Source organism: Malania oleifera, chromosome 4 (assembly GCF_029873635.1).
Source record: "Malania oleifera isolate guangnan ecotype guangnan chromosome 4, ASM2987363v1, whole genome shotgun sequence".
NCBI classification, from domain to species: Eukaryota; Viridiplantae; Streptophyta; class Magnoliopsida; order Santalales; family Ximeniaceae; genus Malania; species Malania oleifera.
Window position 1 is genome coordinate 114,156,096 of NC_080420.1, and position 22,599 is coordinate 114,178,694.

At 38.0% G+C, this 22,599-nt stretch overlaps 2 protein-coding genes across 4 annotated transcripts in view; one reads left to right on the forward strand and one right to left on the reverse strand.

Moving 5' to 3' along the window:
* The window catches only part of LOC131152694 (mitochondrial Rho GTPase 1-like), a 44,755-nt gene extending 25,533 nt beyond the window's left edge, over positions 1–19,222 (forward strand). Inside the window, exons 13-15 of the mRNA XM_058104502.1 lie at positions 4,152–4,302; positions 17,111–17,297; positions 18,864–19,222. Coding sequence (XP_057960485.1) covers positions 4,152–4,302; positions 17,111–17,297; positions 18,864–18,937 — 412 coding nt within the window. The 3' untranslated portion in view covers positions 18,938–19,222. The remainder of the gene's footprint in view (positions 1–4,151; positions 4,303–17,110; positions 17,298–18,863) is intronic.
* A 549-nt stretch (positions 19,223–19,771) lies between these two features.
* LOC131152704 (cyclin-U4-1) lies at positions 19,772–22,367 on the reverse strand. 3 transcript variants are annotated; one of them, XM_058104512.1, is made up of 3 exons: positions 22,120–22,367; positions 20,665–21,051; positions 19,772–20,364 (listed from the first exon to the last, which is right to left on the reverse strand). In XM_058104512.1, exons 2-3 carry the CDS (start codon positions 21,018–21,020, stop codon positions 20,097–20,099), a joined length of 624 nt encoding a protein of 207 aa, XP_057960495.1. In that variant the 5' UTR covers positions 21,021–21,051; positions 22,120–22,367; the 3' UTR covers positions 19,772–20,096. The 3 variants fall into 3 exon arrangements, with proteins under 3 accessions (XP_057960495.1, XP_057960496.1, XP_057960497.1); XM_058104513.1 differs by having other exon boundaries at positions 22,095–22,359; XM_058104514.1 differs by lacking the exon at positions 22,120–22,367 and adding an exon at positions 21,118–21,177.
* Between the last annotated feature and the right edge of the window lie 232 nt (positions 22,368–22,599).

Here is a 22,599-nt window from a genome sequence, read left to right on the forward strand (position 1 = left end):
TTTTTTTTTAATTTTTTGAATCTGTTTATGAAATGACCTAAGCAAAAATTTTAATGGTTGTGAAATGCTAATTAGTTCAATTTTTTTTTTTTTACTGGAAAAATGGAAAAAGGCAAATGTTGTGTTATTTTGAATAGTTGTGACTTTTAAAAAGAAGTTTTATGATCAAGTTCTGTCAAGGATGGTGCTTGTAGGTTTACCATGGTTTGAATATTTTGAAAAACTATGGGAAAAGAGTTTATTAACATGCTTACTATAAATAGATGAAATGAAGGCAACAACTATGTTAGCACCATGCTCCATGGTGTGTGTTGTTTGCAGATTATGTATCTTGGTAGATGTGCTTATATGAAAAAATATATTGGCTTGGATGTGACACTTAATTTGAAATTTTTTATCTCTCTTCGATATGAAGCCTAGCTGATTATTATTTTCTGTGATGCTTTCACCATGTCAGTGTACTGAAAAATAGGCAAGGTTGGCTAGGTCATTGCCCTGGAGCAGCATGTTGCATTTGCACCTGAGTACAAGTCAAATATGGGAAAAGCATGGAGATAGTTGAAAGAAAAACATAAGAATTGGTTGGCATTATTATAGACAAAGACCTAATAGTTGGTGTTGTAGATGTAAAAATGTGTAGGGGATAGAATCATAACAGTTAAGATATGGTTAGGCATACTGTAGATAAAGAAAAATCCTTTTAAACATTGTAGATGTTAACAGGGTTTTTTGTGGGGGGGGGGGGGTGGTGGGTGGTTGTAATCATAAAAATTAAATGGTTTTAAGGAAACTTAGTCTCCCAAAGTAGGCCTAGCGGGATCTTCAGAAGCAATTCTGAGAAGATATAGATAATATTATACAAGGGATATAAGAGACGAGAAAATTCTCTTATGAGTGGGTTTAATTGGGAAGAGAATACTAGGAGGACATGGATATGGAGACAAAAATGCTTATGGTGTTCTGATCTTAGGCTGTGTTGGGCATTTGAACTTGTAACAATGCTTAATTGCTTTAGGAAAAGAGAACCCTTAATAAAATTTAAGAGTGGCAAAGTAAAAGTCAAATTGATTTTCCCCCTTTAACTAAGAGGGTAGGTCGCTTATCATGTAATGATTATAGAGTTATATGAAAACTAAACAAGTAGGTTGTTTGTCTTTGATCTACATTAGAATTTAAAAAATATATGAGAAAGGACAAGACAGATCATTGTTTAAGAGAATTAGGTTGTGGAACCTAAGGAGTGGAAATATTATAAAATTCAAAGATAAAATGATAATGAAGATTACTAGACAATAGAATGTAATGTATATACAAACGCCCTTTGGAATAGGATGGATAGTTCTATTAGAGATACAACGAAAGTTATTTTAGTTGAATGTGGCTAGTAGGGAGTTGGTGGTGAGAGACAGCATCCAAAAAGTAGTTAAAACATTAAGAATGTTTGTTATAGCATACTATAATTTGTAAATGTAAACAGAGTGTTTAAGGGATCACCACAAAGGCCTGAACTGGTAAGATGATTTCTGCAACTTAAATAAAGAACTTTTGACCTCTCTTTAAACATCTAAATGCCAAAGTTTGGATCACACAGAGAGGTTTAGGGAGAGTAAATTGTTGCGAGTGACAAAGGACCAAAGAGATGGACAGTGGATATTTATGAAGCCATCTTTCTAGGAATGAATAGAAGGGTTAGATCCATCCTACCTTTGTTGATTACGGCCAGGACCAAGCAGAGTGGTAGATTTCTGAAAATCATGAGGAACTGAGGGGTGGTGTTTAAGAATCAGAGGCATGAGAAGCACCTGATTACAAGGGCCACAATGGGCAGTATAATAGAGGAATATTGAGCTGGAGAAGGGCTTGACTACAGATGTAGAAGACAGGACATACAAGGAGAGACATGGAGGAAGGCTCCTGAAGATTAGAGGTGATTTAAAACTTGAATTCAAATTTTGATGGGTTGGTAGGAGCCTGAGCTTCACTGCCAAGTATTTGCAAGAAGGTTGAGCCTGCTAAGAAAAAGGAAGTGAAGTGTCAGATGATGCAGCATATTCTTCAGTACCATATCTTGTCGAAGGATTTCACCAATATATTGAAGCCCATATTTGCTGATGAAGCTAATATATTTTGCTCTTTCAGGCCTCAAATAAGCAAGCCCAAAAACTGCTTATGATATGCATCTTCAATCTGGGTGTATTAGCTGGAACTTTCTCTTTTAACTTAGGCTCAGAGGGTCCGGAGAGGAATGGGATTGGTTCACACCTACTGACAAACTGGAGCTGAAAAGATCAGCTCTGGAATCTGAGAATGCTTCAATAATCAATTGATGGGAGCTTCAATTGGCTGCAAGCCTTCTTCTGGCTGTAGTTCCTTCAGAACTTGATGATTTTGCTATTTGCATGTCTTGGAGAAGGTGTTGATGGAGTGTAGCCCTATCAAAGTCATTGCTCCTATGTAAGAAAGAAACTGATGACACAGAATCTCGCAGGAGTTGTTAAGAATGATGGCGATGATTTGGAAGGTAGTGGATATCTCCTTCAAGGGCTTAAGGGATGCTGATTGTAAAGAAAGCTGGTAGGGAGATAAGAAGAAGGGAGCTGAGGTGCATTCCTGTTCTATCAATTATGAGAATGGAGGGGAAGGGAAAGATGGGGATGGATGTAGCAGTATCAGTGCTTTGAATGTTTTTTCCAGTTAGATTACCGATTAAGATAACATGTATTCATAACTCTGAGCATATTGAATGATAAGTAAATGGGTGCTTTTGAAAGTTTTTTTTTTTTTGAAAGAATAGAGGCCAAATTTAGCCTGCTTGCAGGAAATCAAACTGAAAAACAATTGAAGCAGAACAATTAGATCACTTTGGGCTTGTAAATACTTGAAATGGAGTAGAGTGGAAGCGAATAGCACAATTGGGGCAATACTAATATTGTGGAATAAACACATCCTCTTGATATTATAAGCCATTAAGGAGGATTGCTCTCCTTAGCCAAATTTAAATTTATAGCTATCGGTAAGATTTCGGCTTTTAAAGGAGTGCTGAAGTGGGAAAATTAGTGAAAGACACATGCTGTGGCAGGATTTAGATACTTTGGGAATGGAAGGTCCTTGACGCATTGCTATAGATTTTTAATTTTATTCTCCACCCAGGGTAAGGAAGTGTCGGAGAGAGTTTTCAGGAGTTCCTTGTAATGAATTTGAGAGCTTTCGGATCTACTACCTTTTTTTTCTTTTTTTTGTTTGTTTTTTTCCCCTTTTATAAAAGGGTAGCGAGAGGGGCAGGGGCAATTAGTTAATTCAACCTTTTTTGCTACACATTGATTCACCTTGAATGCTATTTTAGGATACTGGAGAGATTACTAATTACTCATGGAGTGGGGATGAACAAGTATGGCCAAAACCCTTTTAGGAAAACGTATGGATTAAGTTTGATGGTTTTGGCAACCTTATCATGGAATGGTGCAATCAACAAGTTGAAAGGGGTTGTGCAAGCTTTGTCATTGCTAGAAAATTGAAATTTCTGGAGGGGAAAAAAATATGAACTTTGAGGTCTTCAGAAACATCAAAATAAACACAAAAGGACAGCTGGTGGGGGACAACAAACATTGGAAACATTGAAGTGACTGAAGGGCTTAGTGATGGAGAATGAGATCACAGCATTGCACAGAAGCAGAGAAGGCCAGGATTCTAAATATGAAGAAATGTGATAGAGACAAAAATCAAGAGCTATTCGGATTAATGATGATAATAGAAATGCCGATTCTTCCACATACTGGTGGAAGCACACTAAGGGTATAATTTCATTGATTATATTGAGGTAGATGGTGAAGTCTTCTCAAAGGAGTATGAGAATTATGCAGCATGCATGCAAGAGGAATTATATCTAGATGGATAAGTAGATCAATGGACATAAAATTGTTTTTTCGTTTTAGGTGCTTTCGTTCCCTCTGTCTGAATGCAGTGAATTTAGCTATTGGTTTAAGGTGAAAATAAATTATCATTTCTGAAAAAAAGGCTATATTTTTTTTGACATAAAATTACAAGAAATTGATGTTATTGCAGAGGTGGCAACATAACTGATTCCATATATTTATGCATGACTTTTTACTTACGAATGCATTTACTTGAGTTGAAATCATTTTTAATTTCAGTTCCGATGAGTCCTCATGGAAGAAATCAACTGAGTTGCTTGTGGAAGTTGCTGGTCATGGAGAATATACTGGCTTTGAGGTGCCTTGCCTCATAGTTTCTGCCAAAGATGATCTGGATCCATACCCACAGGCAATTCAAGATTCGACCAGGGTATGTACTTCTCAGTGCCTGTATCTGCATGCCAAGTATATAAATTGAATCTCTCTTTTTGACCTTGCATTCAAGTTTCTGGTTTTGTAATTTTAGTGGAACAATTTTTCTCATTTATGAGCCACTTTACATGATTAATTCCATTTTTATAGTGGTACTAATTTTCATGTTTCACTATTGTTGCCTTGGTTTGATCAAATGTAATGTCTGGTGGTTTTACATTGTACATTAGAATTTAGATTGAAGCAAAGTGAGTCTTCTCTAGGTTGGAGAAAGAAGAAAAAAAATCATTCGTAGTTTGTTGATTGTTTCTTGGAAGTTACTTTCAAGGTATAGATATAGCTGAAGATGGTTTGAGGAGGCGTCAAAGGTAGTGCTGAGAATCTTGACATGAAAAAAGAAAAGGCTCCTGCTTTGGATGGTTTTGCAATGACCTATTCCAGTGGTGATTGGGGTTTAATCAAGGATGATCTTATTGGTGTTTTTAGGGAGTTGTATGCTAACGGTGTGTTAGGGGAGGGGGAGGGGGGAACATTAACTCTTTGACATTTGTTGCTCTGGCACCTAAAGGTTGTTTTGTTGAGGTTAGAGATTCCAGTAATAGTTTCGTGAATGGCGGCGCGCTCAAGATTTAGGAACAGAAATAAAATTCTTTTTTCTGCATTTAGGCAAGAGAATTTTTGGTTCTTAAAAGTTCTCATCAATCTTATATGTTCCGTTGGTTGATCAAATGGAGGACTCTAGGAGGAATGATAGGAGGAAATAATTTTAAATTGGATTTTGAGAAGACATATGGTAAATTGGGTTTGGAGTCTTGACAAAGTTTAGGAGGGTAATGGTTTTGAAGTTTAATGGTAAAGTTGGATTAGTTTTCTCTCCAAGCTTTTTTCCCTTACCATTCTTCACGAGGAGCTTAAGTTATGGAACTTATGGTTAATTATTTTTCCCCTTTGGATTGCAAAAGAAATTTATTAAGAAAAAGAATAGAGAAGACTACAAACTAGGAGAGTACAAGAAATCCCTGAAGCAGAAAAACAAAAAAAATAAAAGGAAAACCAAAATGATAATTTTTTTTAAAAAAGAACTATCTAATTAAGAAACCCCTCCTTAAACCTCCCCCTCTGTAATTGATAGAGCTGTAAAGCCTTGCTAATTCCTGATGACCTTTATTTGCATCTCTTTTTGCTCCATTCAATCAAATTTCATGTGAGCAATTCACAATCCCATTCGACTGAAAAGATTTTGAGCAGCAGCATCCTGCTCTCTAATATTCTCCAAAAGAGTAGGAAGAATCCAATCCTTACACTTATTATTCACGGCCAAGTTCTCACCCAATTCCCACTCTTCAAAAATAGATACGCTCTATAAACATTAAAAGGGCAATAAAGAAATAACCCACTTTTGCGTGCAGTCTGCTAATAGCATAATTATGCATGTGTTGATGCTAGTGGTGAGGATCATGCTTGTTTACTACAACATTAGTTTGGGGTTGTTGCTTATGGAAAAAGCCTTTTTTGTTTGTTGGGAGTGCTTTGAATTTGTCCTCAGTCGTAGTAGGATTTCTTGTTTGTTTTTGTTGGCTTTGAGGGGTAAAAAGAAGGTGAAGGTTTTGTGGCATTGTGCAGATTTTGCAGTTATATTGGCAAGTTGGAGAGCAATGCTTGGGTTTTAAGATCTAGCTTAATTGAGAGTTGCATTTTACATCTTGAAAATAATTTGAACTTTGTAATGTTATAGCTATCTCTTGGGCATGATTTTCTTATCAATTCAAGTTAGTATTTTTTGAATGGCCAACAAGTAGTTTACAAATTATATTTAATTCTTTTACATTTTATTTGTAACTTTCTTAATTTTTTACTTGAATACATTTATTTTATTTTTTTTCATATATTTTTTTAATAAAAATAAAATTCTTAAAATATTTATGCCTCACCTCTTGAGGCTTAAAACACCTTACGCCTTCGCCTTTTAAAACATTGGTTCATATTAGCTTTTTTTTTTTTCGCTTTTTGTTTCTTTGGAATAGATAGCTTTCATTCGCCACTTTTCATTTGGTATGAGGACTTCTCATCCTATCTGTAATTTATTCTTTCTTAATGAATTTATTATTTTCTTATTGAAGAATTATAAAAAATTTATAAACTAAGTAGTATTTCACATGCAAATAAAGCTAGTTTAGACATAAATGGTAGAACAGATGTTGTTAATCTCAAAGTTCAGTATCATCTGCAATTTTAAAGGTTTAAAGCAATTGTTTCTATCCTTACCTTTAATAGTATATGTTTTTGATAAACATAAAGATTTATGAATAGGAAGAATTATGGTCGTTGAGGACGTGGATATAAACAAAAGGCTTGGTTTTGAAGTCATATTTTGTAAAAGCCTATGATTGGGTTAGTTGGGTTTTCTTGGATAGAGAAGGATAAAAAAGTTTTCAAAGGAAGATGGAGAAATTTTTGTTTTCGTTTTTGTTTACTTATAATTTTTTTTTGTTTTTTTTTTTCCTTTCAAAATTCCATTTGTAGTGGCGGGGCAGGCTAAGTCTTGGTTTCGAGCTTCTGAGGGGTCTTGGAAGGGTGATCCCTATCCCATTTTTACTATTGTGGTAGATGCTCTAAGTAGGATGATTGATAGAGGGGTTGAAAAGGCTTGGTGGAAGGGATTAAGGTGGGCCATGAGGATTTGCCCATTTCTAATCTTCAGTTCATTATGATACAATTCTCTTTATTTTGGAGGTCATGAGCAGCTTCTCTAATGTGCCCGGCCATTTTACAGGTTTTTGAGAAGGTGATGGGATAAAAAATTAGTTCTGTAATAGTATTGGGATTTGCATTGATCAGTGTTCTTTCGCTAAGTTAGCAGGTTGTGATGTTTTTGAGTTGGCCTATTACCTTCTTAGGTCCCTAATTAGGGGGCAATCCTTGTGCTGATACTTCTTGGGGCCTGGTCTTTGAGAGAATTGCTAGGAGGTTGGATGGGTTGAAAGGAGATTTTTTCACTTTAATAGGCTGTATTACTCCCATTTATGCTTGTCTTTCTTCTATCTCCTTGTATTATTCATCTGTTATAATTCTGCTGAGAGTTGCCCCAGAGACTAGAGAAAATGAGGGGGTTTTTTCGTGGTTGGGTGCTGATGAGCTCAATAGGGATCATTTAGTAGGGTGGACCATTGAGAGTAGGTCTAAAAGGGAGGGAGGTCTGGGTCTAGATAATTGATGTCTTAAAATGTTTCTTTGGTGGTGTAGTTTTACTCGGCATAACTGTCTTTGGCACAGGGTAGTTTGTAATAAATTTGGATTTTTGCAAAATGGGTAGGATGTTAATGAATGAGTTAATGTTACTCGAGTCCTTAGAAATTTGTGTCTCATATCTATTGTTCTTTCTTTCCTAAAGTTTTGTTACCAAGCGAGCAAATGGGGAGAAAAATCTCTTTTTAGAAGATCATTGGATTGGAGGTGTGCCTTTGGCTATTGGGTTTTCTTGTATTTCTTGGTTATTAACTCTTCACAAGTCTCTTGTTTCTGCCTTCCTCAGTTTGCCAGTGGATGCCCATTTTGGGACTTTCATTTTGGGAGGAATTCCAATGAGAGAGAAATTAATGAGCTTGCTTCTCTGACTATTTTGCAGTGTCCAGTTGGGAACAGACAATGTGTTTAGAGTTTAGATTCTTCTTGGGATTTCTTGTGCAAATCTTTCTTTTGTGATGTCATCCATGACCCTAATGTTAATCCTTCGCGCTTTCTTTAATCTGGAAAGCTAAACCTTCAAAATCCTTACAAAAATCGATACTAATCATTTGCTTTAGGAGCTAAAGACCAAACAAGGGCTTCTTGCCCAATGTTCATGTCCTTTGTTATAGGAGTGGGGACAACCGCTTATGTTTGTTTTTACTTTTGGGTTCTTTGAAATAACTTGTTTGGGGAGTTGTATTTATGGGTTTGGTACAAGCAAAGAGAGGAAAATTTTGTGGCACTCTATTGTTTGGCTTTTCCTTGGTGTATTTGGTTGGAAAGAAATGCTAGAATCTTTAAAGGTGTTTCCACTTCCAGTAACATGCTTTGGGGCAGAATGGTCTTCCTTTCATCCCTTTGGTTCTCAGCAAATAGATTTTTTTGTCCTGTTTGACCTGCAGAGGATTGATTGGTGTTACTTTCTTAGAATTGTCTTGTATTGACTTTCATTTTGTTGATCTATTCTCCATTTGCGATGATCGGACATTCTGTTCATTCTGGTTTTTTTTTTCTTTCTTGCACTTTTTTCTTCCTGTTAAAACTTAATACACATTGTTGCCCCACAACCTAAGCTTAAGCTTTTAGGTAAAGTGGTAACCTAACATGGTATTGGAGCTGGTTACCAGGAGGTCCTGGGTTCTAGTCTTGTTCCCTGCATTTATTGTGTGGTGTTTAAAAAACTTTATTGTGTTTCATATCATAGGTATTATTTATTGTGTGTTTATTTCTCTAGTGCTGTTGGGCTGCATTTGCGGGGGAATGTTAAAGCTTGATATACATTGTTGGGCCACAACCTAATTGCTTAAGTTTTTAGGTAAAGTGGTAATCTTCCTTTAATATAATTCTAAATTCTTTGTTTATAAAAAAAAAATAAAAAATGAAAGAGGACAAATTTTAGTAATAATTTGGCGAAAATTTTAAATGCCATTTTATAATATATTCCATATGTAATAATGTACGCAAGTATATTTATCTTGTTTTAAATGTTTTTTCCATTATTATGGAGCAATTTTAGTAATAAGATGAAAGAATACCAATTATCTAATAAATCAGTAAGTTTAGTTACTAGCTTTATAAATATGAAAATAACCAAGATAAAAATGATTGATTGAAAAACACAGTTTACAAAAATCTAAAATACATGTGCACAAACTACTAAAAATAGGTGTTATAGCTTGATATGTGTAATCTGTTAAATGAGTAAAGAGTTTTGAAGAGCTCAAAACATTAAGGATTCCATCTGATACAACATAGTTGGAGGATTTGTCAAAATTCTTAATGTTCCATTCAAACTTAAAAATAAAACTCCAGCTGAATCAAGAGACTCGTTTAATGGGAATTCCATATCTTTTGTAACTTTGTATAAGAACTATCGAACCCAAAAAAATTTCCATACAAGTTTTAGAAAAATGCTATGATTTTGAGATTTACATTGGAGGGATGCGGAACTTCAGTTTCATTTTTTTAAGGAAATTTTGTTCCTTAGTCGACTTCTCGACAAGTTCTATTGAATTTTGAGATTGTGATGAAGTTTAGATGATTTATAGAAATTTAAAAAAGAAAATTTGTAGTATAAAAATTTAGGACCATGGGTGGGTTTAGTGAATATCGTTGAGCCCAAGTTATAATTCACTGCTGATATGTTTTTTCTTCTTATCAGATGATTTGGATGGTTTTCTAGTGTTAATTATATTGCAGGATCTTGATTGGGTTTCAGGTTTAAAATTCAATTGTTTAGGAGTGATCTTGCTGGTTTTAATTCAAAGTTGGCAACCTTTGATTTGCTTACACTTGATTTGCTTCTAGTATAGTGTGTTGTTCATATTTTTCTGCTGACATACTTGGCTACCACTTCAAGAATATATTTATTTATTTATTCATTCATTTATTTATTTATTTATATTTTTTTTGGAGAGGGGCGGGGGGGGTGGGGAGTGGGCGGCTTGATTTAATTCTAGATGAGTGTCTTTTGAGAATATTTTTAGAGACTTGATTAGTAGAGATGAGTCTTGTGAGAAAGTTTTTTACTAGAGGGATCTTTTGAGAAAAGTATATTAGCTTTCTTTTCTTTGGGTGGTCCCATTGCCCATGTCCATTCTTTTTTAAAATCATTTCTTATTTTATTGCCTACCTCTGGTTAAGATTCCTTTTCAAGTAACTAGAAGAATTGGGAAGTTGAGAGATATTTTTTTGAGGGCTTGGCAGGGGACTACAAAAGTGAGACATTGTGCTTGGGAGGAGGGTATGCAAGCCTGAGGTAGAAATACGTAGGATTGTACTCAGTTTTATTGGTTTTGGTTTTGACCAAACCAAACTGTGATTGGTTCTTAAAACTTATGACTGCACCCAATGCTTTCTTGAAAAAACCATGTTACTGGTTCAGTTCAGTGGCTGGTTCATAGTTCTAAATAACAAAAAGAAATTTATATTATTTTTGCTTGGTCCATGGTTTTGAATCATAAAAATTGCGTGGGAAAGATGCTGTAGACCATGGTTTTCGACCCAAAAGGAAGGCACTGGTCTGGACTTCTAACATTGCAATCGTTTTTAACTGGTTCATAGTTCTAAATAACTTAACAAGAAATTTATATTATTATTGTTTGGCCCATGGTTTTGAATCATAAAAACTGCGTGGGAAAGATGCTGTAGCCCATGGTTTTCGACCCAAAAGGAAGGCACTGGCCTGGACTTATAACATTGCAATTGTTGAGGTGGAGAGAGGGGCTTCTTTGCTTACCACGTCGGCTGCTGCTGGAGTTTCTCTTTGCAACGTATGAAAGTAATGGTAGAAATACATGTGTAGTAATAAATAATTTAATAATACATGAAATAAATATAACCTTTTTAATATTGGAAGCCTAATATTATAATAAAACTTAATATATTTTAAAATTATTATATTTTTAGTGCATTGGAATATTGGATAGAGCATAATGGGACAGATTTTGAGGGCCCCACACAATCCTTTTAGGTCTTGAATGGTGCAGGAATTTTTTAAGCTTAGTGTCACGGACCCCCAAAATGGGATTCAAGTAAGGGCTGTGTGGCACTCGTTGAGAGCTCTCCCTCGACAAGTCAGCCAAGTCTCACACGTTCAAGCCTGCAATCACGAGCACCTGGTGAGTCTTAATACTCAAGAAAACCAAGAAACAATAGGATATCACATGAGCAATATATTCTTATACACCGAATAAGACTAACAATCAGAGACATCACAATCCAAGGCAACAAAACACCACAATAAAAGGGACTACTTATATTATTCAACAACAAGAGAATAATCATACAAACGATAACATAGATAATCATATATTCATTCCAAATCCCTGAAGAATACAATTATAGTTGTATCTCTCTCCCCTTTTCCCCCATTACATTGTCACTCCCTAACATCCTCCCCCACTCATTTTATCGACGTCCTCGTCGATGTGTTGTAGAAGGTCGTCTCACGCTTATGATGTCGAAGTTGATGTCATTGTCTTCAAATTTATGAAATCTTCAATCTTCTGTATGGCATGCTGAAGGTTTGCTGCGGGTTCCCAACTATTCTCTTCTTCCCCCAGCCCCAGCCACTGAACTAGAAATTGCTGTTGTTGATGACCTTCTGCATTGACGACTCTGTCTGCAATGATCTCCTGGACTTCTTTGTTGACAGGCTGCCTTCTGGAAATGGTTGATCTCCTTAGCTTTTGTCGGTGCGGATCTGCTTCATCTGTGTGGAATGGCTTTAAATTGCTTACATGAAACACAGGATGGACTGGACGTCTGTGGCTTTTCATCCACTCGGGCTGCTCAAGCCGATAAGATGCATGTCCCACCTTCTCGATCACTCCAATTGGACCCTCGTAACGGCGTAACAGCCTTTTATCCTTGCCGCGAAGAAAGCGAAATGTCTCCGGCGGCACTTTTACAAGAACCAGATCTCCAGCTTCAAATTGTTGCGGTCGTCTCCCTTTGTCAGCCCATTTCTTCATGCGCTTTGATGCTTTTTCTAACTGAGCTCGAGTGATTTCAATGTTTTGCAACCAATGTTTCGTGAATTGGTATGCTTTTGGGCAATTTCCTTTGTATGGATCATCCAGAGTGTGCGGGAGAGTCGGTTGCTGACCTGTTACGATCTCAAAATGGCTTTCATTAGTCGCAGAAGATTTCATGGAGTTAAAATAGAATTGTGCCGTGTCCAGTAAAGTAACCCAATTCTTCTGATTGGAGTTAACGAAATGTCGCAAGTATTCTTCCAGTATCCCATTAAAACCTTCGGTCTGACCATCTGTCTGTGGGTGATAGCTGGTGGACAGATTAAGGTTTGAACCCATCAAGCAAAAGAGTTCACCCCAAAATCCCCCTCGTGAATCTAATTAGGCTTTTTGGAACACCCCAATATTTCACTACATGCTTGAAGAATAGCTGAGCTGTCTTCTTTGCTGAACATGGCTTCGAGACTAGTACGAAAGTTGCATACTTTGAGAACCGGTCAATCACCACCAAAATTGTGTCATACTCCTCTACTTTTGGCAACGAGGAAATAAAGTCCAAAGAGACACTCTCCCATGGCCTGGCAGGAACAAGCAATGGCTCCAATAAGCTTGAGGTCTTCTTTCTTTCGACCTTGTCTTGTTGACAGATCAAGCAAGTTTTGGTATAACTCATCACATCATCTTGCATATTCGGCCAATAGTACCCTTGTGTAATCAATGCGTGAGTTCTTCGCCATCCCGGATGACCAGCCCACAATGAATCATGGCACTCTTTTAGTAGGGTTTTCCTCAAGTTTCCCGCTTTGGGCACATAGACTCTCCTGCCTTTAGTCATAATCAGTTCATCTTCTACCCAGAATTGTCGAGTTTTTCCTTCTTCTATTAGTGTGCTCAGGGACTGCGCCTGTTGGTCTGTACTTAAATGTTCCCTGATAAGATTCTTCAAAGATAACGCCACCCTACTAGTTGATAGATGACTGATGAGTTTCAATGCTGCCAATTTGGTTTTTCTACTTAAAGCATCGGCTACTTCATTCGTCTTCCCGACTTTATATTCAAAATCAAAATTAAATTCAGCTAGCTTCTCCTGCCAATGGGCTTGTTTTGACGTTAATCCAGGTTGTGACAAAAGTGAGTAACTGCCACATTACGGTTTTTACCACAAACTTGGACCCCAAGAGATGGTGCCTCCACACCCGAAGACAGTGTACCATTGCGAGAAGCTCCTTTTCCTGTGCTGTATAGTTCCGTTCGGCACCCAACAATTTTCTACTTTCAAAAGCAACTGGATGCCCTTCCTGCAAGAGAACTCCCCCTAATGCAAAGTCTGAGGCATCTACTTGCACTTCAAATGGTTTTGTCACATCAGGAAGGATTAGCACAGGATCTCCTACAATCTTTTCCTTTAATTCAACAAATGCTGATTGGCACTCTTTTGACCACCCCCATGGTACCCCCTTCCTTAGTAAATTCGTTAACAATACAACTCTTCTGGAGTACCCCTCTATAAACTTTTGATAGTAGTTGGCTAGACCCAAGAAAGATAGCAGTTCTCTAACGGATGTAGGTGCTCGCCACTCTTTGATAGTTTTCACTTTAGCTGAATCCATCCGTATCTGGCCCTCCTCAATGATATGCCCCAAGAATTTAATACGCTTTTGAGCAAAAGCACACTTCTCCCCTTTTACATATAATTGATTTTCTTTGAGTTTTTGAAAAATCTTTCGAAGATGATCTTTATGTTCTTCTAAGGATGCGCTGAAAACCAGTATGTCATCAAGGTAAACAACAACAAACTGATCAAGGTAGTCCCGAAAAACCTGATTCATTAGAGAACAAAAGGTAGCTGGTGCATTTGTTAGCCCAAAAGGCATGACAAGGAATTCAAATGCTCCATATAGGGTGACACAAGTGGTCTTCGGTTCATCTCCCTCAACAATGCGCACTTGATGATATCCCGACCTCAAGTCCAGTTTCGTGAAATATCTAACTGTACTTAACTGGTCAAAAATATCAGCAATCAGTGGAATGGGATACTTGTTGCGCACCGTCACCTTATTAAGAGCCCGATAATCTACACACAAGCGCAAACTACCATCTTGTTTCTTCTGAAATAACACTGGGGCCCCAAAAGGTGCTTTTGAAGGACGGATGAACCCTGCTGCAATAAGATCATTCAGTTGTCTTCTAAGTTCAGCTAACTCTGGTGGCGCCATTCGATAAGGGGCACGTGCTGGCGGCTTTACTCCTGGCAAAAGTTCAATTTTGTGGTCAATCTGCCGTCGAGGTGGTAAAACCCTCGGTAGCTGTTCCGGGATCACCTCCTTGAACTTCTAAAACTTCCTTAATCTCAAGTGGATATTTCCCTACCTTTGCATCTTCTGAGACTATCGGTAGAACCACGAAAGAAGATTCTACCCTTTTTACTCCCTTTTTGAATTGGAGGGTTGAAAGCAACTTCCTCTCATCGAAATTGTTGTAGGCTGCGGGGACCGCACAAGGTGCACTTCCCATAATCACAAGAAAATCCGCAGCTGGGATCGGCATTGAGCGTGTCACTTTAAGAAAATCCATCCCCAATACCACATCAAAGTCGTCAAGGGGTGCCATAATGAAATCAATTGTTCCAGACCATGATCCCATTTGGCATGCCACTTTAGGTACCACCCCCACCGTGGTTAACGCTGGAGAATTCACTGCTTTTAACTTGCCCACATCCTTATCTACTTGCAATTCTAACCATTGAGCTTCAGAATCAGCAATGAAATTATGGGTGGCCCCTGCATCAATCATGGCCCTGATTTTCTTTCTATTCAAAAGTAGATCAACATACATTAGTCCCTTCTCCTGAGACTTGTTGTTAATTACTTGACACTCTAATGCCCCCAAAAATCTCAATGCTCCCACCATATTCGGTTGTTCTTCTGGGGTTGCTGTCGGGATTTCGGTTTCCCCTCAAAGGGCCTTTATAGCATTCAAAGCCTTACGTTCAGGGCACTCTGCCACTCGATGTGGTCCCATGCAAAGAAAACAGGACATTGGTCGACGCTCACCACCCCCCGTTCGTCCGCCCCTCCACTCCTTAACCATGGGCGCTCTTTTATCTTTCTAAGAACTATTTGTCTCCCTATCCCTTCCCCCATTTGTGGGCTTATACACTTTGCTGGGCCTGGAATCATTATTGGCGGTCGTAGGGAAATTTCGCTTCCCAGAATTATCTGAAAAATCATCCAACCGTTCGGTAGCAATGAGAGCAGAAGAGAGATCACCAGCACCCTACCGATGCAATTCATTCCTTGGCGATGTCTTCAAACCCCGTAGAAAATGAATTAGTTTGTTTGATTCAGTCATGTCTACAATGTCCAACATCAAGGCTTGGTATTCTCGTACATAGCTCCTTATTGAGCCAGTTTGTTGCAATTCCATTACTTTGCACTTTGCTATGTACTCCACATTTTCGGGATAGAATTGAGTCTTCAACTCCTGTTTCAACCCTTCCCATGTGTTGATAACACATCTATTGTGCTGAATATCATTCCATTTAGTTCTCCATCACACTTTTGCATTCCCTACCAGGTATATCGTTGCTAGATTTACCCGGTCCACTTCTAGATCCACTCCTGAGCACGTGAAGTTGTGCTCCATATCAAAGAAGAAATTATCCAGCTCCTTGGCATCTCGCATACCCCCAAAACTTTTAGGTTCCGGTACCTTCAATCGAAAACTCTCAATGGGATCTGCAACCGGCCTTCAGGCTATCTGTGCCACTGCATTCACTTTCACATTGATCTCTTTTAAATTCCTCTGGACTTGGACCACCGCACTTTGGACATTGCCAATCTCCTTCAAATCTTCTTTCAAAGCAGCAATGGACTCCTTAACATCTTCTGCAAGGAAATCAAAATTATTTGTTAGCTCACGTAAGGAGGCCTCAAGCTCTATTGGCTCTCCCTATTGGGACGAAAGAGATGACAATATGTCCTCAATATGTTGCAGCCTACTCTCAAAGGCTTCCAACTGCTCGATACTCTTTTGGAAGGTCTCAAGCTTTCTTGGCCGTTTCTCCAAGGATTTCACGCGTGGAATGAATTTTTCAAGTTCCTCAAGTCTCTCTACAACTTTTGATACCCTATAGAGAGTTTCTCTAGGGTTTTCTTCGGCGGCCTCAAGCTCTGTTGGCACGCTTTTCTCTTTTATCAATGTTGCCACCAACCCTTGGAGTTCACCGCACGTTCTCTTCAGGGATACAAGATGTGTCTCAAGCGCCTCAATGCGCTCTACTTTTCCTGACTTGTTTCTCGTATTACCACTTATGGTGCTTGCACAAACTGTGTTCTGATACCAACTGTCACGGACCCCCAAAATGGGACTCAAGTAAGGGCCGTGTGGCACTCGTTGAGAGTTCTCCCTCGACAAGTCAGCCAAGTCTCACACGTTCAAGCCTGCAATCACGAGCACCTGGTGAGTCTTAATACTCAAGAAAACCAAGAAACAATAGGATATCACACGAGCAATATATTCTTATACACCGAATAAGACTATAATAATCAGAAACATCACAATCCAAGGCAACAAAACACCACAATAAAAGGGACTACTTATATTATTCAACAACAAGAGAATAATCATACAAACGATAACATAGATAATCATATATTCATTCCAAATCCCTGAAGAATACAATTATAGTTGTATCTCTCTCCCCTTTTCCCCCATTACATTGTCACTCCCTAACACTTAGCATTGAAGTTCAGCTTGTGGAGCTATTAAGGGTATTGGGCATGCTAGGAGATTGGATGTTTTGCTGCTCTTGGAAATTATGTATTGTGCTTTCCTCTTGTTGTTTTCTTTTGGAGGACTTCTCATGCTTTTTGTTTCTTCCCTTCTCAATATTTTTTTTTATATAAAAAAAAATAGAAGGTGAAAAGATTTCCCCTGGTTATGATTCCTATCTTGATTTGGTTGAGCAGTGATCTCCAATTATGGGGTGCATTTTGTTATCTTCTATAAGGATGATGGTGATATGACATTTATATATATATATAAAGTTTACCTCTTGCAAGCATGGTGTTAACTTTTTTCTCCTTTTTGATTTTGTAGGTTAGTCAGGATTTGGGAGTAGAGGCTCCCATGCCTATTAGCGCAAAGTTGGGAGATTTCAATAATGTATTCCATAGGATTGTTAGTGCAGCTGAGCACCCTCATTTGAGCATTCCGGAAACTGAAGCTGGGAGAAGTCGGAAGCAGTACCATCGGCTTGTCCATCGTTCTCTTCTGTTTGTTTCAGGTATGTTCTTTGTTTCGAGATCAGTTATTCTCCTTTCAAATTTCCTTGGAATTTTGTTTAGTTTGATTTGTTATCAGAACAAACAGAATGATTCGGAAAATGGAAATGATTTTCTAACCTTGCATTATTATTTGTGTTGCCTCCCAAAACTTTCAGAATAATGTGTTCTCTTTCTCTGTTTCTGTCTCTCCCCCTCCCATAGTCGCGGTGTGCACACTCTTCCAAAGAAATGCTCTTATGCCTGTTTTCTTTACTTCATCCACATATGCTAAAATAATCTGCCTAAACTACATTTCCTAATTTTTTTACCCCTCAAGATCTTATGGCCGCCATTTCTGTTTTGATCAGACCAATTCTAGTAAAGATTTTGTTGCCCAAAACTTGGTCTCTGTGACATATGGAATGGTCTGTTGTCATAGTTAATAAAATTCATACCCTTCATGGGTAAGTTGTCCAACTTTTGGGAACAGATTGCTCTCTCTACTTTGGCCTATTGGACATCAATGCCCCTATCTTATTTATTACAAAATATTATATGTAAAATAATAAACTATTGATAAAATAAAAGTAATATTGTTATTATGTTATAATAATGTAATATAATAGTGAGCATTTAGAGATCATATTTTCATCAATTATTTTGGTTAATTTGATTATTCAGCTGATGAAATTTTTTGATTTATGATTGCTGGAAGTTTTAGGACATGGATTTGATTCAGTACATAAAATTTAGTAGGTTTTTGTGTTGAAGTATAATTAGTGTTCATGAACATTCCTTATACACACATTAAGGTTAAACCAAACACTAAGATGAAAATTCTATGCACATTTTTGGGAATCTTACAATGCAAATCAAACAAAAATATCCCATGAGAAAGGCATCAGATTCCCAAGACTGAGATTCCTAGGAATGTCATTTCATGGGAATGTTTTTGATGTTGCGAACCAAAAGCTCCCTTGGGGATCAGCCCGGTGGTTTGAGCATATGGGAATGACATTCATGTTGGAAGTTTCAAAGTTTAGACCTCGGGATGTGGTTAGGAAATGGGCAGCGATCTCTGACCTCATGTTTGGGTGCTTGGAATTTGAAACTTCCATTTGGATTTTTTCTGGTCTTGGATAAAGTGCAATATGTATTTGTATTGAGTTTTGTCACATTCAAATTGTTTGAAGACCATGCAATCAAATAAAAAATCTGTAGTCCCCTCTCAATGGACCGAAACCAAAAAGAAAAATTCTGGTGGAGAGATGGTATTGAAGGATAAGCAGGACATGGCTTTGATAAAAGAAATTTAGATGGCTTTATGGATAGCTGGTGTGGATTTGGTAATAAATGCAATCCTTTTTGAATGGATAAAAGTTCTGCACCATTCGTTCTATGAATGACCTTCTCCCCCTTCTTCCACCGCAGCAAGCCTCCTCCCCTTCCCCCAAAATGCTTTTGCAGGTAACTGACATAAACATATTGGTGTATTCTTCTGTATGCTCATGTGTGCCCAAGTTAGTGTGCCAACATGTGGTTTCTATTAACCTTGTACTGATTTTGTTGTTTACTTACCATTGCAGTTGGAGCTGCAGCAGCCATTGTTGGGCTGGCAGCTTATCGTGTCTACCTTGCAAGGAAGAATAGTTCCGGTTGAAGAATCTTTGTTTTCCATCGCCACCACCTCATTTCGGCACACTTGGTTGATCCAAGCATTTCTTCATTTCAGATGCCAATTGTGTAGGGTTCCCTGAGACAATTCTTGTGTAGAGTGTCTTTACTTTCTCGTCTGTAGCGCCCCCCCCTCTGTTCCACCTTTGTATTTCTTGTAGGTTTTTATTGTGAAAAATGAAATGGTATTTGGGTTTTTAATTTAGATGATTGCACAATGCCATATTTATTGGGCATGACGTGTGCAATAAAAAATTTTGCTCTCTCCCTCCTCTTTGGACTGCCACTTTGTTTTTTTAGGAAGTGTTGATGAAACTTTGTGATTGCACAAAGTGTTGAAGTTTTGTGTTTTATTTTTTTCTTTTGGGAACATAGCTTCGTACTTGGAAAACTCCCAAGTGCCAGACAATGTGGTTGATATTTGTATAGAGGTGCCTTGGCATTTTAATAGTTATAGGCGTGTCAGCTGTTGGTAACAAAGGAATGCAGTGTGTTCGAGGGAAAGGTGGGTTGAAGCCAAAAACTTGAGAACTGGAAGGGGCTGGATGGAGGTGCAAATAATTGCGCAATCCATCCATTTACTATTGATTAAGCCAATAGTTCACTAGGCAAAATATCATTCTATTAATTAACCCAATTATGCCTTTGGTGCTGCACCCTCAACCCTCTTGATAAAAATTTTCATTTCTGTGCCTATTATATAAATAATTTTTTTTGGTCTGGGTTGCAAGCAATTACCTGAAAAACATCACAAATTCTGCCTGACAAAAGGATTATTAATGCCCTTATCATCAAGGTTGAAAATATTATGTCAAAGCAATTTATTATAGATGCTTGAAATTGAAGTCCCTTTAATAAATTGTTTTAATAACGAAAATAATATTTAAACCGTTAAAATGCTGACATTCGAATTTAGTTATAGAAAAAGAGTTGAAAGAAGAAGAAAGGGCAAGCACGCAAATTATTGTCAGAAAGAAAATTAGGAACATTTTTGGAATGCTTGTCATCTACCAGTGCTTATTAACACATTGTAGGTAGCATATCTTCATTCAAAATCTCTTTTTATCCTTCTCTGAAGTTTGGATTCGGAGTCTTGCACCGTAATCTTTGGGACGTCCTGTAACGATCATGGTCTCGATATTTTTCTAATGCGTGCCGTACCCAGTAACTGTGGGTGGACATTTGGATTCATCCTTCTTGGGGCATGTTTCTTTCAATCCACAGAAGTGAGTAGGTCTCTGTATCCTTGGATTTGTGGTGGCTTCCTCCTCTAGCCAGGAACAGTACACATCAAAAGTGTCGAGGCCAACAAAAAGCTTGAAATCCAAGCCAAACAGGAATTCCATTTCCAACCTATTCATCTCTTCCGTGCTCACTCCTCCCACCTTGGCATAGTAGGCATTGTTGTAACACCTGCAGTTGATATCATTTAGCGGATAGTACTATTGAATTGTCGAGTTATAATTTCTGTCGTCAAACAGGTCATATGGTTATGCACACGCAAAAAGAATACAACATTTTACGTGATTAGTAACATGCTCCATCTCTTTAGAGCCCTTGCGAGAGGTTCCATAATAGAGAGTTAATGAAAATGGGCGAGCTGTGTTAGGTTTCAACCTTTGGCTACAAGTTTATATAGTCTTGTGGAAAACCGAAAAATGCCCTTGTGCAAAAACCAGTGCCACGACTCTCTGCTGTATGGAAGGTACTTACTCATCATCCATGAATTTTGCAGCCACCATTACACTTGTAATTAGGAACCGGTGAACATTGAGGGAGGTGAGGCAAACACCCGTTCGACGAAGAAATTCATCCAGGTATATGTATGCAGCTACGAAGCAGGAAGGGCTGCAGCTCGAGTACTTGAAGATGCGATCCATGTATTGACGAATGCTCAAGGCAGGTGCACTTGAACCGTGAAATACGGTAACAATGTCTCTCTTTTCCGATGCTGCGAGCAGCTTCTCGTTCTTTTGGGTGGTCTGTTCTAGAACCAAAGAAAGAAGGGCTAGGACCTGTGGAGCTCCTGAAACTGCTAAACCAGATTCATCCAAACCCAATGTGCTCATTGTTATGCACTGTAAGTATGATCACCTGTCACTGAAAAGATAACAGCAGGATTAGTTGGCTTTGCAATTTGAAAAAATTAGATGCGCGTTGCATTACATTTTTTTAGAGGGAGAAATGAGAAATGCCCTGGTTAGAGGGAAATGACAAACTTACTATTTCACGTCTTTACTAAGTGGCATACTTTATAGACAAATTCAAATGCTTGAGCTACTTTAATTTGTTCTTTTCTTTCAGATAGAGTAACCATTCACGAAGGACAATGAGGGAAAAAGTAACCCATAACTCAGAAATAGAGTTCCCCTCCTGACTTAAAGAAGGGGGGAATATTTCAACTTTATATGTTTAAGGGGGCATAAGAGGAGCTTGAAAATTAAAAGTGAAAAAAAGAAAAAGGTCAAGTCTTGACGAAGGAAAGAATAGGATCTTGCGAAATGCAATGGTAAAGGGGTCCAGCCAAACAAAATATCATAAACAGAGTGATACATACTAAGGAGCTTATCCTTTGAATTCATTTAGATAAGCAATACCAAACACCCGAAAAGGAAAATCAAAGCCCCCCTTATATAATAGTGGATAAACTATATACCCGATGAACTACTGTATACTATAGTAATTAGATAATGCTAAACAGAAGAAATATGAATGCCAAACCATGAACAAAATCAAAATCCTTATCTAAGAATTGCCAGATATAACAGCTTATTCACACACTTCAACCAAAACCCAACTCACAGCGCATTAAAAAAGAGTTCACGGTTTCTACAGAAGCTTCCGTCTGCCTCTGGCTCCAACATGGTAAGCACAAGGCACCAAGCAGAAAAATGAGATATTGATGGAGGTGACATTCTCTGTTTCTCTATTCACCTTTATCCCAATGAGGAGCCCCTCTCCCCTTTTCTTTGTTTGGTAGACAAGAATGAAATGTATCGGAATGGAACTAATTTTTACAATTCCACAAATGCACTATACAGTTTTTCATTTCATTCCAGTATTAATTCATTTTTTCATTCTAATGCATCGAACATAAATACTTAAAAAAAACCACTATAGGAACTGTGTAATGCTGACATTACCAGCTCGATCACAAATTTAACCTACTGGTTGGATCGGCTGATCGAATCGGCTTCATCTGATTGAACTGGATTCCTCCACAAGCACATCGGTCTGAGTTTTAAAGCCAGGAGACAAGCACATGGCGGGGCGTCAGCGGATTTCGTCCCCTGCCTCTCTGTGTTAGATCAGTTTTTTGTTTGCGTTTGTTGTGTAATTCCTTGGCAGGGAAAAGCCATCAAATTTAAAACACTATGAAAAACCAAACGTGGGGGGCTAATAATTCTTGAATCCATTTCTATTTTCTTTCAATGGAAATGGCATGCTGTGGGTGCTCTTGTTGGTGCGTCAATTTCATCAGAGTTGAGCTGTCACTTTCTAGCTCAACCATAGCTACCGGTGCGTGAAAAGTATATGACGAACTTGATTAATACATAGAATGCAATCCTACACACACACACACCCACACCCACACAAATTTGTGGATCAAGGAAGGCATGAGCTACAAATAAATCCCTTTTTCTAATG

Excerpts from the sequence above, each read along its gene's own strand:
- LOC131152704 (XM_058104512.1), bottom strand. The coding sequence starts at position 21,020 with ATGAGCACATTGGGTTTGGATGAATCTGGTTTAGCAGTTTCAGGAGCT. Across the intron at positions 20,365-20,664 it reads GCAAAATTCATGGATGATGA|GTGTTACAACAATGCCTACT; the intron begins GTAAGTACCTTC and ends TATCAACTGCAG.